The sequence below is a fragment of the Drosophila montana genome, unplaced genomic scaffold, assembly GCF_035044405.1.
Source record: "Drosophila montana isolate Dmon_TW-CO22-7 unplaced genomic scaffold, ASM3504440v1 contig_3200_1, whole genome shotgun sequence".
NCBI lineage: Eukaryota > Metazoa > Arthropoda > Insecta > Diptera > Drosophilidae > Drosophila > Drosophila montana.
This window is the reverse complement of record NW_026998080.1, coordinates 4,182,988-4,202,170: the sequence shown is the minus strand read 5'-3', so window position 1 is coordinate 4,202,170 and position 19,183 is coordinate 4,182,988. Positions and strand designations below refer to the sequence as shown.

General features: G+C 35.0%; 2 protein-coding genes across 2 annotated transcripts; both read left to right on the top strand.

Moving 5' to 3' along the window:
• Positions 1-407: 407 nt before the first annotated feature.
• On the top strand, positions 408-923 carry RpL38 (ribosomal protein L38). The gene is made up of 2 exons (XM_064686667.1): positions 408-548; positions 607-923. The coding sequence occupies exon 2, from the start codon at positions 607-609 to the stop codon at positions 817-819; it is 213 nt and encodes a 70-aa protein (XP_064542737.1). The 5' UTR covers positions 408-548; the 3' UTR covers positions 820-923.
• A 1,051-nt stretch (positions 924-1,974) lies between these two features.
• On the top strand, positions 1,975-18,954 carry gek (serine/threonine-protein kinase gek). The gene is made up of 11 exons (XM_064686585.1): positions 1,975-2,117; positions 3,979-4,203; positions 11,119-11,390; positions 11,985-14,897; positions 15,915-16,191; positions 16,376-16,804; positions 17,078-17,284; positions 17,733-17,918; positions 18,001-18,094; positions 18,418-18,614; positions 18,794-18,954. The coding sequence occupies exons 1-11, from the start codon at positions 2,084-2,086 to the stop codon at positions 18,892-18,894; spliced, it is 4,935 nt and encodes a 1,644-aa protein (XP_064542655.1). The 5' UTR covers positions 1,975-2,083; the 3' UTR covers positions 18,895-18,954.
• The last annotated feature ends 229 nt before the right edge of the window (positions 18,955-19,183 follow it).

The window sequence follows — 19,183 nt, the reverse complement described above, 5'->3', positions numbered from 1 at the left end:
GAAGAAAAATGTGAAAAACAAAATTCTTCATTTAAGGCAATAATTGGTCCAGTCCGTACTAAGCGTGCACTCTTGTTATCAAACGACTATGAATATATTATTATTTCTAATTTAAGTTTCAAGTTGTATACATATATATGTGCACTTATGTATTTAACATTACTTTTTTTAAATAAAATTTAACAGTCTTTTGGGTTTTAATAATTATTCATACCATTATTACTTAATTTTACATTGTTGTAGAACATACTCCCAAATATTACATATACTGTTTGTATTTTTTTATGATTGTTTTGCACGTATATAATAATACCCTCAGATCTTTCTGACTCCGTCATATATTATAAGAATAGTGGAAACGAACAAATAAAATGCATATTAGTAGATTCGTGTTGTGACGATATCTTGACATACTTATATCTCCAAAGCAACACTGTGTGCTGCCATGTTTGACAACCGGAAGATCACAGAGAGATATCCCTTTCCTTTTTTTACTGGCCCCGAAAGTACAAGTTGAATTATTCAATTTGTTGACAAAAAAGTTCAATGTAAGTAAAAGTAAGCGTACATGGGTTTGATGTTTATAAATGAAAGTAATTTTTTTAGATGCCACGTGAAATCAAAGAAGTTAAGGATTTTTTGAACAAGGCTCGCCGCACCGATGCCCGTGCTGTCAAAATAAAGAAGAACCCTACAAATACCAAGTTCAAGATTCGTTGCTCACGTTTTCTTTATACACTTGTGGTACAAGACAAAGAGAAGGCAGATAAAATCAAGCAATCGCTGCCACCAGGTTTGCAAGTGAAGGAAGTTAAATAAATCTGCTCTATGTGACGTGTGTTGATGTACTTGATTTTCTGGGCACCATCTTTCAATATGTTCGTTATGGAATAAAAAAACATGGACATAATTGCGGTGTAAAATTTAGTTGTTATTTTTATCATTGTTGTAAAAGGCTCTCTGAACGTAAAACCATTCAGAAATACGTATCTATGTGGATAGTGCATCTCATGAAAAATGAGCAGACGCATAACAATTCGTTCTTAAAAGTGATAGATATATATATATATATGTTAGCAGTGGGTATACCCCGGCCTTGCCCGTGGTACGAATAAATTAAATAAACAAAGACCCAAACCTCGTGGAAGTCGGATAAGATTTGACCGAGTTCTGGGGGTGGAAAAATTAGACCTATGACTATATAGGATATTTGAGGGTATCATTTTTACTTGAATTTTGAAGAATAATATTGCTAGATTTGGATGCCAAATTGATCTGGAGGTCAAACCTTATAAAAACCGGTTGAGTTTTGAACGAGCTATGCGAGTGGGAAATTTTGGATATTTTAGGGTACCATTTTCACTTAAAGATTGATCAAGAATAATATTACCAGATTTTGATGCCAAATCGATCTTGGGTCAACCTATAAACAAAAAGCCAAACCTTATGAAACTCGGTTGAGTTTTGACCGAGTTATGGGAGTGGGAAATTTCGACCTACATATGTCTATATAAGATGTTTAAGTATACAATTTTCATATGAATTTTGTCCATAAATAATGGTGCCAGATTTAGATGCCAAATTGATCAAGAGGCCAAAACCATGAGCAAAGAGCCAAATCTTATGATGAGTTCCGTAACAGTTTTAAATGCGATTGTTCGATGCCAGGTTGTTTTTACAGCAAATATAATTAATTGATTGCATGCCGCACTTTCGGTAGTTTTAAATGTACAGATTTATACAGAGTCCTTTAGTACAACTAGGCGAATTACGACCCTGCATAATATGCTTAAATTTGGGTTATAAATTTTCAGCTTTATATAAGCCACAGAAAATTCGATAACTTTTTTAATTGTGTGTTAATATTATTGATGCATCCGCCGTGAAAACATCCATTAAAAGAATTGTTTTCGATAGGTAAAATAATCGAATTATTATATTTAATCGAACAGAATTATTTTACAGAGTCCTAAAATCGAATGTATAAAAATATTAGATTGCATCCCTGACCAGTATAAGTCGGCTTTTACATTGTTTTGCAACCGCCTTGTGGATATGATTTGTCCAAAGAAGCGTTAATAAAATGGAATATGAAACCTCCTTACCTGAGCTTAGTGGTAATTTAATTGAAAGTTAATAAGTAGTTGCATCTTTTTTATCTACGACGCATACGATACATTTTTATAGACACGAATGAAATATACATACATACATATATAAAAGTATAGGATATATATATATCTTTATATTTATATATAAACTGCATGATTCCCTGTGTTCTTTCATATTATCTGAATATGGCTAGAGTAAAATGGAAAATAAAATGCATATGTGTTCTGCGGAAACAACATTTTATGACTCTTTGTTATGGTAGACAGTACAGACAGTAAATACATACATACATACATACATCTCGGGCATCAATATAATATTTGACATTAAAAGTTATAACTGTTCATAAAACATGTATCTATATACGATACACAATGAAGATCAACAATATTCTTGTGGTGCTTTGCTGTATCTAGAATTGGCCCAAAAGTTGCAGTTTATTTACTTTTGTTCACCTTCGCGTAGTGTGTACATATGTACATATAACTGATTTAGGAAAGTGACCTATGCGAAATTTTTAAACGGGTATATCGAAAAATCGGGACATTTCGGCATGCCCTTGTAGACATTTGCCTACGGTTTTGCAGATGTGTGAAAAAAGTGAAGTTCGTAAATGTGGAGTATGATAAATATATGGAGTTTGATAAAAAAGAACCGTGCCACACAAGAACCTAATAATCGACCGATAATTTCTATGCAAGCTATCATAAAGTGATCCGATGTTAATAAGATTTTAGTGAAGGGAGCATAGCAACCTAGCAACCTACTTTTAGACCGCATAGGCGCACCACTAAATGAGTTGAGATGGACTTCAGAGGAATCGGCAGGATGTTTCCTGAATATAACCAGTGAAGATATGAGATACAATACCCCATTTCAGCCCTATTGATTTTCTACTCGTGTACTAAACCCTTCCTTGCATTGTAAGGTGCAGGTCAATTTCTTCTGTTCCAGGCATTTGACTGATTCACTGAGGGAGTCCCTTTGTTGCTATGGCAGCTATATGATATATTTTTCCGATTCGGTCGGTTCCGACATATTTACTGCCTGCAACAGAGAGACGGATCTATGTAAATTGCAAGACGATAGCTTTAAAACCGAGCGACTAGTTTGCATAGAAACAAATAGACGGAAATGGCTATATGAACTCGGCTGTTATATACTTTATGGTTTCGGAAATATCTTTAATGCGTTCAACATTTCACGACGAAATTGGATTTTCTGTAAACGGAATTAATCCAAAGAACCCTAGCAATGTTCGTCTGTATGAATTAGGTCATTCATACGCAGCGTAGGCGCCCCGTGCAGCTGACCCAATTTCGAAGCGGATGTTTCGCAATAAGCTGTCGATGACCGCCGGGACCGCCGCTACTCATCGCTGACCGTCGAGAATGCTGAATATGTTAATATCCCTAACTCCATAGAGATTACGACGACGGCTAAGACCCAGGCTCGTTAGTAGCGTAGTTGACCTTACTGTCTTTCAAAGATCTGGAGATCATTGTTATTGGTCGCCGGTTTTGGGACACGAAGGCCCAATGCCGTAATCGGACGCATCAGTATTCAGGTCAAAAGGGTCTTTATGGTCGGGGTACATTAACATAACGTCCTCCGAGGTACCGAGTTGTTCGGTGCTCGCCAATTTGCTCATCTATGGCTCTTTGAACCCATTAAAAATGGGTAAAAGTCGATCTAGCCATGTCCGTCTATCCGTCCGTTCGTCCTTGTATGGTTAGTGCTTATAGTGAAAAGCAGATTTCATGATTTATTGAGTGCCTATAATGACTAATAATTGCATTCAATTTTTTGTTTTTAATTTTGATACATATATTTAGAAAAAATAAATAATTACTACTTTGCTTTCAGATGTTCTCGCATTAAGCTGCAACAAGAGGCTTGAACTGCTGGAGTCGTTTTTAAGTGAACCAGATGGCGATAAGAAGTTAAATTGCAGCCTTAACTTAGAAGATAACTTTAAAAGTCACCAATTTTCAATTGATGCTTTATTGGATACATTTATATTACTTTACGATGAATGCAGTAACTCATCTCTTCGGAGAGAAAAAAGTGTATCGGATTTTCTGAAGCTTGGTAAGCTCTAAATACGTTATTTTTATACCCTGTTCACAACGTGCATAGTTGTTGTTTTTTTGGAATATGCGTCTTGCTTATCGTCCGTCTTTTCGTCTTAATGCAATTTTACACCGCTTTTGTAATTTAAAGCTTAAAACTTATAAAATATTCTCGTTTATATTCTTGTCAAAGTGTTAAATCTGTGAAATGTATATATCCCACATTTAGAGCTTGAGTAAAAATATTCTAATTGGGAGCGTCCGACACAAACATTCAAATTTGTATCTATGAATATGCGGCTGGTCCAAATAATAAGCAATTCACTCTTGAATAACTTCGGTATTATGAAATATGTCTCCCGTTCGCGGGGTACCCTGTTTAAAATCAAATAAAATATCCAGATTTGAATGTCAATATTATGAAAATGAGGGGAGATATAAAATATAAGGTTAATTTGTTCTGTGATACACGGGATTATATTTTTATACTCAGAAACCATGGAAAATTGGTAAAAAGGGTATAATGTATTTCTGCAATTGTATAAAACAGGCAGAAGCAAGCATCTCCGACCCCATAAAGTACATATATATATATTCTTGATCAGCATCAATAACCAAGTCGATTTAGCCATGTCCGCCTGTCTGTCCGTTCGTCCGTCCGTCTGTCCTATGCAAAGATCTCAGAACCTATAAGAGCTAGAGACTTGAAAATGTAGGACCTCTTAGTTCCCGCGCAGTACGAGTTTTTTTCTGATAATCTAACTTGCCCCGTTTCCAAGTAAAAAATAAAAATCGATGAGACGTCTAAGAACACCGTCTTTTGTTCTATGCGTCTTGTTAGATACTTTCACAGCTGGCCTAAAATACTAACCTGATGATAGAACTACAGGGGCTTGCTCAAATTTGCCCAATGTGCCGAACTGTATCGTATTGTCTGCGGTCCCCCTTTGCATTATATTTATTTTGTCGCGGATGCTGGAATGTACCGCTAATTGCGGAAAAAATTGTTCAATTGATGTCAGCTTAACAAATTCGTGTAAGTTTGGCTATGGACGCTGCCACATCTTGTTTTATAGTACGCCTGCGATCTCGCCCTTTAATTTTGCTGCATAGAATTAAAATTAAATAAATTTGTTCGCTTCAATTTGGTTTGTGGTGCTCAGTTTATCGCATATCTCTGTTTCTGAATAAACTAACTATCCAAAGTTCCAATCAAACGGATCGGTCGGAATTGAAAATCACCCATGATTAAGTTGTCAATTGAAGCTACTTGGCGGGATGTGCCAACAAAACAAAACTCAGCAGAAATAGGTCTAATAGTTCGGTTAAGTTTCAACCTTTTAGTCAGTTTTGCGGACCATCGTTTTTTAAATGAAGAAGAGGGCTGACCCCTACATCTCCACTTCGAGATTTCCTGTGAAATGCTATAGGTGCAGGCGAAGAAATTAATCGTTCAATTTAATTGATATGATGAACGATAGTCGCCACACCTCAAAATGTTCAGATTACGTTTTAAATAAGTTCCAAGTAGTTACTTCATTAATTGAATACTATCAGGCTTTTCATAAAACTGAGGAGATGACTCAAATGCGCGAGACACAACACATGCAATACGAGCAATATACGAGCCGGTCTATGAGCATTTAAGAGCATCTTTATACAGCGTGTTTGGGTTGTAAGCGCTGAGTAGGTCCGTTGGAAAGACATCGGAATAGGCTGTTACCTCAAAAAATGTTATATTCAGCCTCAAACGAGCTTGTTTTTTGAGGCCAGTCTAAACAACTATAAAAATTCGTGGTAAGTCTTTGTGTTTTTTTTTTATTTGTTTTGTGTTTATGGTGGTTGATTAAGAAGTTGTTTCCGTCCACTGACTTGATCTTATTGTCTTTCCAAAGATATTCGTCGTTGAGGATGTTCCCAGGTTGTGCACTCCGACAAAGAGATGAGAGAATTTGGGTCATAAAGAGGATGTAGATTTGAGTTCACATCTCCGTGAACACTGCAATTAGGAGGCCTTTGGAAGGCTGGTGTAAAATCTGTCAAGTACCTTCTCCTATAGGCGGGCAAACCGTTTTGTTCGAAATTAGTGCCGTGATGAACCCCATCTGCTAAGAGCACTCAGCCAGGATGAAAGCTACGTTGACTCCCGAGAACCTACAGACAGTCTGGTTTTTGATCGGACCCCAAGTTCCCGTACCAGGAGGGCCCTAGTTGATTAAAATGTCCATATACTTCAGGAAGCGTAGCTGAAACAATATTTTCACAAGACTATACAAACAAATAAATAAAAATATCATTTAGAATCATAGATTAATTATCTAAAAACTAGTTTGCATTACGTATGTATTGTGCATCCCGCTTAAAGTAGGCGCAACTTTCAGTCTGTAAAAAGGAGCAAATTTGAAATTTTGTTTTTTTATGGTTTACTTTCTTAGCAATAAAAAATAAAAACTATTCGTTCATATAACCATTGACCCCATTATCCGTTCAAAAGCGTTGGAGTTTGAAAAATTGGAAATGAGCTTGAAGCCGATCGGATGGTAAATAGAAATGTTTATATAACCGCTTTCGGCTTATTTGAAATTCATGTCAAAACCTTACCCCTAGGATTCGTATATAGACATTGGTCTAAATCTCCCACTCCCATAAATCGGTCAAAACTCATCCGATTTTCATGAGGCTTGACTTTTTGTCCATGATTTTCCCTCTATAATAATCTGGCATTCAAATCTGACTACAAATTTTTTAGTCGAAATTCATGTCAAAATCATACGCCTAGGATTCGTATATAGACATGGGTCTGAATTTCCCACTCCCATAAATCGGTCAAAACTCAACCGATTTTCATGAGGCTTGGCTTTTTGTCCATGGTTTTCCATTTAATATAATCTGGCATTCAAATCTGACTTCAAATTTTTTAGTCGAAATTCATGTCAAAATCTTACCCCTAGGATTCGTATATAGACATGGGTCTAAATTTCCAACATCCATAAATCGGTCAAAACTCAACCGATTTTCATGAGGCTTGGCTTTTTATCCATGGTTTTCCCTCTAAAATAATCTGGCATTCAAATCTGACTACAACATTTTTAGTCGAAATTCATGTCAAAATCATACGCCTAGGATTCGTATATAGACATGGGTCTGAATTTCCCACTCCCATAAATCGGTCAAAACTCAACCGATTTTCATGAGGCTTGGCTTTTTGTCCATGATTTTCCCTCTTTAATAATCTGGCATTCAAATCTGACTACAAATTTTTTAGTCGAAATTCATGTCAAAATCTTACCCCTAGAATTAGTATATAGACATGGGTCTAAATTTCCAACTTCCATAAATCGGTCAAAACTCAACCGATTTCCATGAGGCTTTGCTTTTTGTCCATGGTTTTCCATCTTAAATAATCTGGCATTCAAATCTGACTTCAAATTTTGTAGTCGAAATTTATGTCAAAATCTTACCCCTAGGATTCGCATATAGACATGGCTCTAAATTTCCAACATCCATAAATCGGTCAAAACTCAACCGATTTTCATGAGGCTTGGCTTTTTATCCATGGTTTTCCCTCTAAAATAATCTGGCATTCAAATCTGACTTCAAATTTTTTAGTCGAAATTCATGTCAAAATCTTACCCCTAGGATTCGTATATAGACATGGGTCTAAATTTCCAACATCCATAAATCGGTCAAAACTCAACCGATTTTCATGAGGCTTGGCTTTTTATCCATGATTTTCCCTCTATAATAATCTGGCATTCAAATCTTACTACAACATTTTTAGTCGAAATTCATGTCAAAATCTTACCCCTAGGATTCGTATATAGACATGGGTCTAAATTTCCCACTCCCATAAATCGGTCAAAACTCAACCGAGGCTTGGCTTTTTGTCCATGGTTTTCCATCTAAAATAATCTGGCATTCAAATCTGACTTCAAATTTTTTAGTCGAAATTCATGTCAAAATCTTACGCCTAGGATTCGTATATAGACATAGGTCTAAATTTCCCACCCCATAAATCGGTCAAAACTCAACCGATTTTCATGAGGCTTGGCTTTTTGTCCATGATTTTCCCTCTATAATAATCTGGCATTAAAATCTAACTACAAATTTGTAGTCGAAATTCATGTCAAAATCTTACCCCTAGGATTAGTATATAGACATGCGTCTAAATTTCCAATTTCCATAAATCGGTCAAAACTCAACCGATTTTCATGAGGCTTGGCTTTTTGTCCATGGTTTTCCCTCTATAATAATCTGGCATTAAAATCTAACTACAACATTTGTAGTCGAAATTCATGTCAAAATCTTACCCCTAGGATTCGTATATAGACATCGGTCTAAATTTCCCACTCCCATAAATCGGTCAAAACTCAACCGATTTTCATGAGGCTTGGCTTTTTGTCCATGATTTTCCCTCTTATAATAATCTGGCATTAAAATCTAACTACAAATTTGTAGTCGAAATTCATGTCAAAATCTTACCCCTAGAATTAGTATATAGACATGCGTCTAAATTTCCAATTTCCATAAATCGGTCAAAACTCAACCGATTTTCATGAGGCTTGACTTTTTGTCCATGATTTTCCCTCTATAATAATCTGACATTCAAATCTGACTACAACATTTTTAGTCGAAATTCATGTCAAAATCTTACCCCTAGGATTCGTATATAGACATGGGTCTAAATTTCCCACTCCCATAAATCGGTCAAAACTCAACCGATTTTCATGAGGCTTGGCTTTTTGTCCATGATTTTCCCTCTTAATAATCTGGCATTAAAATCTAACTACAAATTTGTAGTCGAAATTCATGTCAAAATCTTACCCCTAGATTCGTATATAGACATGGTCTAAATTTCCATCCATAAATCGGTCAAAACTCAACCGATTTTCATGAGGCTAGGATTCATTGTCAATGAATTTCCCTCTATAATAATCTGGCATTAAAATCTAACTACAAATTTGTAGTCGAAATTCATGTCAAAATCTTACCCCTAGATTCGTATATAGACATGGTCTAAATTTCCAACTTCCATAAATCGGTCAAAACTCAACCGATTTTCATGAGGCTTGGCTTTTTGTCCATGGTTTTCCATTTAATATAATCTGGCATTCAAATCTGACTTCAAATTTTTTAGTCGAAATTCATGTCAAAATCTTACCCCTAGGATTCGTATATAGACATGGGTCTAAATTTCCAACATCCATAAATCGGTCAAAACTCAACCGATTTTCATGAGGCTTGGCTTTTTATCCATGATTTTCCCTCTATAATAATCTGGCATTCAAATCTGACTACAAATTTTTTAGTCGAAATTCATGTCAAAATCTTACCCCTAGCATTCGTATATAGACATGGGTCTAAATTTCCAACTTCCATAAATCGGTCAAAACTCAACCGATTTTCATGAGGCTTGGCTTTTTGTCCATGGTTTTCCATTTAATAGTCGAAATCTCATGGTCAAAATCTTACTCCTAGGATTCGTATATAGACATGGGTCTAAATTTCCCATCCATAAATCGGTCAAAACTCAACCGATTTTCATGAGGCTTGGCTTTTTTCCATGATTTTCCCTCTTAATAATCTGGCATTCAAATCTACCAAATTTTTTAGTCGAAATTCATGTCAAAATCTTACCCCTAGGATTCGTATATAGACATGGGTCTAAATTTCCAACTTCCATAAATCGGTCAAAACTCAACCGATTTTCATGAGGCTTGGCTTTTTGTCCATGGTTTTCCATCTATAATAATCTGGCATTCAAATCTGACTACAAATTTTTTAGTCGAAATTCATGTCAAAATCTTACCCCTAGGATTCGTATATAGACATGGGTCTAAATTTCCAACTTCCATAAATCGGTCAAAACTCAACCGATTTTCATGAGGCTTGGCTTTTTGTCCATGATTTTCCTTCTTTAATAATCTGGCATTCAAATCTGACTACAACATTTTTAGTCGAAATTCATGTCAAAATCTGACTCCCAATTTTGTAGTCGAAATTCATGTCAAAATCTTACCCCTAGGATTCGTTATAGACATGGGTCTAAATTTCCCACTTCCATAAATCGGTCAAAACTCAACCGATTTTCATGAGGCTTGGCTTTTTGTCCATGGTCTTTCCTCTATAATAATCTGGCATTCAAATCTGACTACCAATTTTGTAGTCGAAATTCATGTCAAAATCTTACCCCTAGGATTCGTTATGACATGGGTCAAATTTCCCACTTCCATAAATCGGTCAAAACTCAACGATTTTCATGAGGCTTGGCTTTTTGTGCATGGTCTTTCCTCTATAATAATCTGGCATTCAAATCTGACTACAACATTTTTAGTCGAAATTCATGTCAAATCTTACCCCTAGGTTCGTATGATAATTCCATGTAAAGCAAAATAAGATCTGACTGTTTTGACAGTCTTCATCTAGAATCGGCATTCAGAATCGACAAACAGTTTTATAAATCAGAAATGCTTTGGCTGGCGACGTGTATTGCGGCAGCTAGGGCAAAATAAGATCTACTGATGAAAATTTCATCTAGATCGGTTAAGAATCACAAAAGTTATTAAACAAAATGCTTTGGCTGGCGACGTGTTTGCGGCAGCTAGGGCAAATTTTGGAATCCCAATCTCTCAATAAAATGTATATTTTTTGACATAGGGTAATAAATATCCTTTAAATGTGTCTTCTTAAAGTGTCACTTATATTTGCATTATGAGTTAATAAGTATTCTTCTTGTCAAATTTCAACATCAACACCGATCCACGAAAACAAAAATTAAGACTTTATATATCGCCGAACACATGAGTACATAAGTATATCAAGTTTAGAATCTATGCTTAGAATCTATTGCTTAAAAAGCCCAAAAAGAAACAATCTTTTCCAAAATCATATGTAAAACTTGTTTAAAATATAAATTTTTGTTTTCGAATTTCAGCTAAACCGTTTGTACACATTGTAAGGAAGCTTCGCCTGACACGTGAAGACTTTGAAATATTGAAAATTATTGGCCGTGGAGCGTTTGGTGAAGTTTGTGTTGTTCGCATGCTTTCGTCGGAAAATATTTTTGCAATGAAAATATTAAACAAATGGGAGATGTTAAAGCGAGCTGAGACGGCATGTTTTCGCGAAGAAAGAGATGTGTTAGTTCTGGGAGATCGTCAATGGATTACAAACTTGCACTACGCTTTTCAGGATAATATAAATTTGGTATGCTATAAATTAACCGGAAAGTATAAACAAGCACTATTTTTGCTCATTCATTTTGATGTGTCAGATGTCGATAATATAAGCTTTGGATAGTTTAAATGTTCTTAAGTGCATCCAAAAAAAACACTTAAACACACTTTCAAGAAAGTACGGCGGGAAGGTTGCCCAGTCGCAATACACTTTTAATTAATCTTTGTTATAGTAGTCCGATCTTTATAAAATTATCTAGTAGCTGAACACCTAACCAAAAAAATGTATTTTCACAATTCGGTGAAAAAGGTTAAGTTTTGAGTGGGAGTGGGGAATCGGAGTGGGAAAGTTCTACCTATGTCTATGTCTACCTATGTCTATATCAAAGAACTCTCATAAAAGCGATCAGCGTATATCATGCAAAAAAAATAAAATTACTACTCCAAGAGCTAATTAGAGCAGAATAGAAAATGGCGATATGTCGCCAGGTCTGTGTTAAAGCTTCGTGATGGGGAGATTCGATTTAAATATAAAGAAAAACTAGTAAATTTGGTGTTATAATAATCTGCCTTATACGATTCTCATTTTTAGATATATATGTAAATATTTTTTTCCTCTTTTTAGTACCTGGTTATGGACTATTACTGCGGTGGAGACTTATTAACATTATTGAGCAAATTTGAAGATAAACTTCCTGAAGATATGGCAAAATTTTATATTACAGAAATGATCTTAGCGATAAATAGCATTCACCAACTCAAATATGTTCATAGAGATATAAAACCGGACAATGTTTTGTTAGATAAACGAGGGCATGTACGGCTAGCAGATTTTGGATCCTGCTTACGATTGGATAAGGATGGTACCGTTCAATCGAATGTTGCTGTTGGTACACCTGATTATATATCACCCGAAATTTTAAGGGCCATGGAGGATGGAAAAGGACGTTACGGAACAGAGTGTGATTGGTGGTCACTTGGTGTATGTATGTATGAAATGTTGTATGGTGAAACTCCATTTTATGCAGAAAGTTTAGTGGAAACATATGGAAAAATTATGAACCACCAAAATTGCTTTAATTTACCTTCTCAAGATACTTCACACTGTAAGTTATCGGAAGCATCTAAGGACTTGCTTTGCAAGCTAATTTGTACACCAGAAAACCGACTTGGTCAGAAGGGTCTACAAGATTTTATGCAACATACATGGTTCGATGGAATTGATTGGGAAAATATTAGATCTGGCCTTGCGCCTTATATACCAGAAGTATCGAGTCCAACAGACACATCAAATTTTGATGTGGATGATAATGATGTGAGATTAATAGATTCTATTCCTCCTTCATCAAATCCTGCCTTTTCTGGATTTCATTTGCCATTTATCGGATTTACATTTTCCCAAAACTGTTGTAGATCAGATTCAAAGTCAGTTGACCTGTCCCCCGATAATAAAAATCAAACGTCTGGTTTCGATAAATCTCTGGGAAGTCCCTTTTTGTGCAATAAACTAACTAACGAAACAGATAAATCTAGCGAAATATATAACAATCAAATAAAAACATTAACAGAACAGTTAGTTACGTCTAAACGAGAAAAGAACGAACTATCCGCAAAGTATAATGAACTTATTGAGAGACTCAAAATTCAAGAATCTGAACTTAAGGAAACAATTTCTCAGCGCAATGTGGCAATGATGGAATACTCGGAAGTCACCGAGAAGCTTACTGAACTTCGAAACCAAAAGCAAAAACTCTCAAGACAAGTTAGAGATAAAGAAGAAGAGCTTGATGCGGCAATCCAAAAAAATGATAGTTTAAGAAATGAGTTGCGAAAGTCTGATAAAACGAGAAGAGAATTGGAACTTCATATTGAAGATGCTGTAAATGAAGCGTCGAAAGAAAAAAAAATTAGAGAGCACGCTGAAGAATGTTGCAGAAAGTTACAAATAGATTTTCGAAAATCGATACCAAATGTAGATTCAACAACTCCTACAACTCCTTCGGGAATGGCAACATACGAAATGGAACGTTTAGAGCTTCAATATGCCGAAAAATTAAATCATCAACAGGCGCGCACTAATTTAGAGCTAGAAGCCCTGAAAGAACAACTCAGTGAGTTAGAAACATCCAACTCAATACTTGCTGCTGAGTTGCAACAAGCACATGAGAAACTAAAATGTGCCCCTATGGATTATATTGCTGATTCAGCAGAAACGATTTTAGAACTGCAGAAAAGACATGATTTGGATAAATCAACATGGTACGAAGAGAAGCAACGTTTAAGCTCAGAAGTAAGCGAAAAATGTAAAAATTTACGTGACTTACAAGCGGATGAAATCCAAATACTTAAGGAATTACAAGTCAAGCGAGAAGCAATAAACCATTGGGAGCTCCAAATGGCAGAAATTATTCAATGGGTATCGGATGAAAGAGATGCTAGAAGTTATTTACAAGCGTTAGCTACAAAAATGACTGAAGAAATAGAATATCTCAAACATGTTGGAGCTTTAAATAATAATGCAGTAGATCATAAAAATTGGAGAAATAGGCGATCACAAAAATTGGATAAAATGGAGTTACTCAATTTGCAAAGTGCGCTTCAACGCGAAATTCAGGCAAAGGCATTTATAGCTGAGGAGCTAAGTCAAACAAGGGCTGAACTTATTTCTACCCAAAAAGAAGTTTGTGATTATAAAAAGCGATGCGACAATATTCTCTATGATTTAAAAAAAAAGGAAGTCGAACTTAGAGACATACAGAAAATTGATGTTGCATATTCGGAGTCTTTTTTAAATAAATCCTCGCATCATAACAACGCATTCTTCAAAGATATATCGATAAACCCTGATGTGATAGACCCTGAAGAATCATATGTAAACGATGCAAGGGATAGTATTTCTTCTGCGTCCAATTTGTTTCAAGCGTCCAATAGTGGAATGCTTTTTAACTACGAATCAAAATATTCACTTAAAACAGTTAAAGACAACGTAAGTGTAAAAAATACTACTATTAATGATGACATTAGATCTGAAAGTAGTTCGAATTATGAGGAATCCAAAAAAAAAACCAACACTTCTTCAATTCACCAATTCCTTGTACGAACATTTAGTAGTCCTACCAAATGCAACCATTGTACTTCTTTAATGGTGGGATTAACAAGGCAAGGCGTTGTTTGTGAAATTTGTGGTTTTGCATGTCATACTGTTTGTTGTCAAAGAGTTCCGACTATGTGTCCAGTACCCATGGATCAAACTAAGAGGCCTTTGGGTATAGATCCCACAAGAGGAATTGGAACAGCATATGAAGGATATGTTAAGGTACCCAAATCCGGAGTCATAAAACGAGGATGGATTCGTCAATTTGTGGTCGTGTGTGACTTTAAATTGTTTTTGTATGATATATCTACTGATCGATGTGCTTTACCTAGTGTAAGTGTATCCCAAGTGTTAGATATGCGTGATCCAGAATTTTCTGTTGGCAGCGTCCGGGAAAGTGACGTTATTCATGCTGCTAAAAAAGATGTCCCGTGTATTTTTAAGGTAAGAGCTCAATATAATTATGTTTGACAGTTTCTTTTGATCCCAATAAGAATTGTTTTATGAACTGATGTAACGTTTCCCTGTCTAAATGAATTTATTTTTTTGGGTTGCGTTCGTCGTGTTAATCTTCGCTATGCGCACTTGATCGTCGTCGCCGACTGTGGCTGCTTCACGCGCTCTTTAGTCCATTTTTAAGGTGGTACGTTGTCCTCGTGTACCTGAACGAGGCATTTAATAGCCGAGGTCGATCTAGCCATGTCCACCTGTCTGTCCGTCCATTGAACATAGGTCCTCCTAATGCCCGCGCAGTACGAGTTGGTTTTCAATATTTGATAACTGGCCCCGTTTCAAAGTAATCGATAAATATCGATAACGAAATCCTGTTTTTTAAGCAAATCTCGTAATTTTAAGAGCTATTGTCACCAAACTTAACCTGTAGCTTCTAGAATAGTATATGTATATATCTTTCATTTTATTTTGATTTGTTGAGAATATACAGATATTCTAAAGAACAATAAGATTTACTGTTCAAAATTTCATCAAGATCGGTTAAGAAACAAAGAAGTAATTAAAGAAAACGTGTGGTTATATATGTATTGGCTGCCCACGTGTCAGCGGCAGCTAGCACAAAGCGCACAAATTTCTGTATACATGTACACAGATTCATGCGCGTTTTTATTGGATTCTATCAACAACATCGCAATTGCGGCTGTATTGTATTCTGTGCTGTGGTTATCTGCCGATATTTAAATTAGTTTTTTTCTCATAACAAACAAATTGTTGGTGTGGCTTTCGAGTAGAGGCTTTTGCAAGGGGTATGGTCTGTCACAGGTGTGATTCCTACTGTGGGATCGGTATTTTTGTTCTATTTATTACTGCTAAAGCAAACGAGCTCTTTTTTATTTTCTTCGATATGATGTATGTACTGCAAGTAATGTGGTTCTACACTAAAAGAAGATTACGTAAAACAACTTTGAAGATGTTAAATTAAAGTATATTCGCCCTTTTCTCTTTTAGATTAAAACGTCTCTTATTGAAGGAGGAATCTCTTTAAGCACTTTGATGTTGGCGGATAATGAATCGGAAAAGTCCAAATGGGTAATTGCATTGGGAGAACTTCATCGCATTTTAAAACGAAACAATTTACCAAATACGGCCATTTACAAAGTAAACGAAATATTGGACAATAATTTGTCGCTAATACGAAACGCACTATGTTGTGTTATAACTTACACAAATCAAATTCTACTAGGAACAGAAGATGGGCTATTCTATTTAAACCTAGATCAATATGGTGAGTAAAAGTAGCATAGCTCTTAAATTCATATTTATAAAAGGATCGTTGCTTTACTTCATTTACTTCAGCTTACTTTCTAACATTTCAAATAAATATTTGCTTGTAATTAGCACACTCACTTTAATTTATAGTCTGCTTTTTAATAAAAAATATTAAAACCAAATCATATTTTTTCTTGCAGAAATTGCTCGTATTGGCGAAACAAAAAAAATATTGCAATTGTGGTATATTGAAGAAGAGCAGATAATTGTTATTCTTTGTGGAAAACAGCGACATTTGAGGCTTTTACCGATAAGAGCTTTGGAGGCAAGTGACGTAGAATGGATAAAAGTAATAGAGTCTAAAAATTGTATTTCTGCTTGTACCGGAATAATACGGCGTTATCCAAGTATTGTGTATTCATTTATTATTGCGTTAAAACGACCCAATAACCACACTCAAATCATCGTTTACGAAATTAATCGAACGCGTACTAGACACCAAAAGACTTGTGAGTTCACGATCGGATATTTAGCTCAACATCTTCAAATACTGTCAGATATGCGCCTAGTTGTTGCTCATCAAAGTGGATTTACAGCCTATTTTTTGAGAGGCGAAGCAACAGCAATGTGTAAGTAAGAACATGTGAATCTATATAAGTAATGTTATGCATTAAGATATCTTATTTATCCCTTGAAATACACTTATTTGTTAAAGGCAATATGCCTGATCTAGTCGGATAGCCGTAGTTGTCTGTTAGAGGTAAAGAGGTAAATCACGGTAAAAGATGGTATAATAATGGTTTCCGTTTACTCAAAGTAATGATAATCAAGGTTGAACTGTTTATTAATCGGTAAATAAATGTAAATACTTCTATTTAAAAAAACAATTATTTCTTTACTAGCTCTTGTTCATCCAGAAAATCAACTATGTGCGTTTTTGAATTATTCTGGCGTCGACGCTGTTCGAGTAATTGAAATACTGTCCCCAACCGGAGGAACTTTTGGAGAATACCTATTGGTATTTCAAACTCTAGCAATATATGTTGACTTGCAAGGACGAAAATCACGAGATAGAGAAATAATGTATCCGGCTTTTCCCACTTATATAAGTAAGTATTAATATATTAGTCTTATTGCCCTTGTCCAAACAAGTGTTTTTATACCCAGATCCCATTGTAAATGGTAAGAAAGGTATAATGTTTTTGTTTGTAAAAGTTTTAATTCTATAAAGATATAAAAAAAAATATCTGCAATAATAGCCGAGTCGATCTAGCCATGCCCATCTTTCTATCAAAAAAATGTTTTAATTATCATCCGATTGGCTTTTGAATAATTTTCTACTTTACTTGGTTAATAAATGCGTGTTAAAGATTAATTGCATTCGGAAAAAGCATTAACTAACTTCATTTATCTTTAGCTCCATTACAATCCAATAGTTGATGATCCTAATTGCCGGTTACGTACATTTTCAATACGTTTTTTTACGGGGTCTTAAAAAAAATAAAATGATATGAGTTAAATATTTAAAAAACGATCCTCATACTTTTATATTTGCAGCATATTCCGATGGTCATTTGTTGGTATTCTCGGAAACTCATCTGGATATATTCAACACTCAAACCTCAGAGTGGGTTCAATCGATTGGTATAAAACAGTCACTTCCTCTGAATAATATAGGCAACGTTGTTTTAACATCTATCAATGATACACCTTTGATTATATACTTGGCAAATATTCATACAAGTAAGTAGTATATACACTTGACTGAAACATTCTTATATCCTCAACATTATTCAAATTAAAATTTAATTGTTTTTCCTTACAGAGGGACAATTGCACCATCATGATGGCGACCAAAAAGGAGTCAGTAACATTAAACGCAGATTTTCTCTTAGAGAAATAAACAAAACAGTTAAAAGGTAAATACTGAAAGTATAAAATACCTATAGTTGGCATCTACTTGCAGCTAGATAAATCTGATTATTCCTACCAAGTTATTAATGCTTTGGGGCCGAACCGCAACATATTTTTAGGGTTTACTTGGCATCTAAATCTGGCAATATTATTCTTTCTTTTACTCTTTTGCCATTTTGGCAAATATTTTGAATTTATTGCATTCCACCTTGGTTTTATTTTCTTCCTCTTAATATAAATTAATTTATATGCATGTTAGTTATTTTGCAAAACAATAGGCAGTCTATATCTGTGAAAATGTATTTTTGTAATTTAAAAATAATTTCAGTGATCGAAGATCAAAAATGATATCTGGTCCAACGAATTTCAACCACATTTCTCATATGGGACCTGGAGACGGTATTCAAAATCAACGATTATTAGACCTACCAACAACTTTAGAGACAGCCGAACACACAAGTAAACAGCTCATAACTTCGTTAAATTCCGTGAACCAAATTAGAAAAAGTAACCTACTGGATCAAGGTATGTAATTTAAATATGTGTACTCATTTGATATTTAAATACTTTATAATTATATTGTTGGTGCTTTGCCGATCTTTGGCCTGAAAGTATTCTTTAGCTAAGAATCGTATTAAATAAATAATATAAATATAATATAAATTAATATTGTTAACCTATTAAGAGAAATCTGTATTCCCCAGCTGACGGTATATCGGACGATTTCGGTAAGGATAACATGCTGTCTAGGACTCCCAGCCCAATACGCACGTTACGTTCTGATGACCTAAACAATATTGATTAACATGTAATAGGTACATTTAAATTAATGATTGCCGAATAAAATCGAATAAAATTAAACAAATGTGATATTTGTAATATAATTTTCTAAGAGATTATGCGTGAAATAATATGGTGTCACAGCCTTCCGTTTGAAAACTAAAAGTTCTCGCTTCGGCTGCCCGTCCCACAGGATCCATTTGTTGGGTTTTTTAAACTATATGTGTACTATGTACCCCTTACATATAAACAATTCGATTAAAAATAGAAGCCATTATCGATTCCATATGCCAGAGATTTAAAGCCAAAACTAC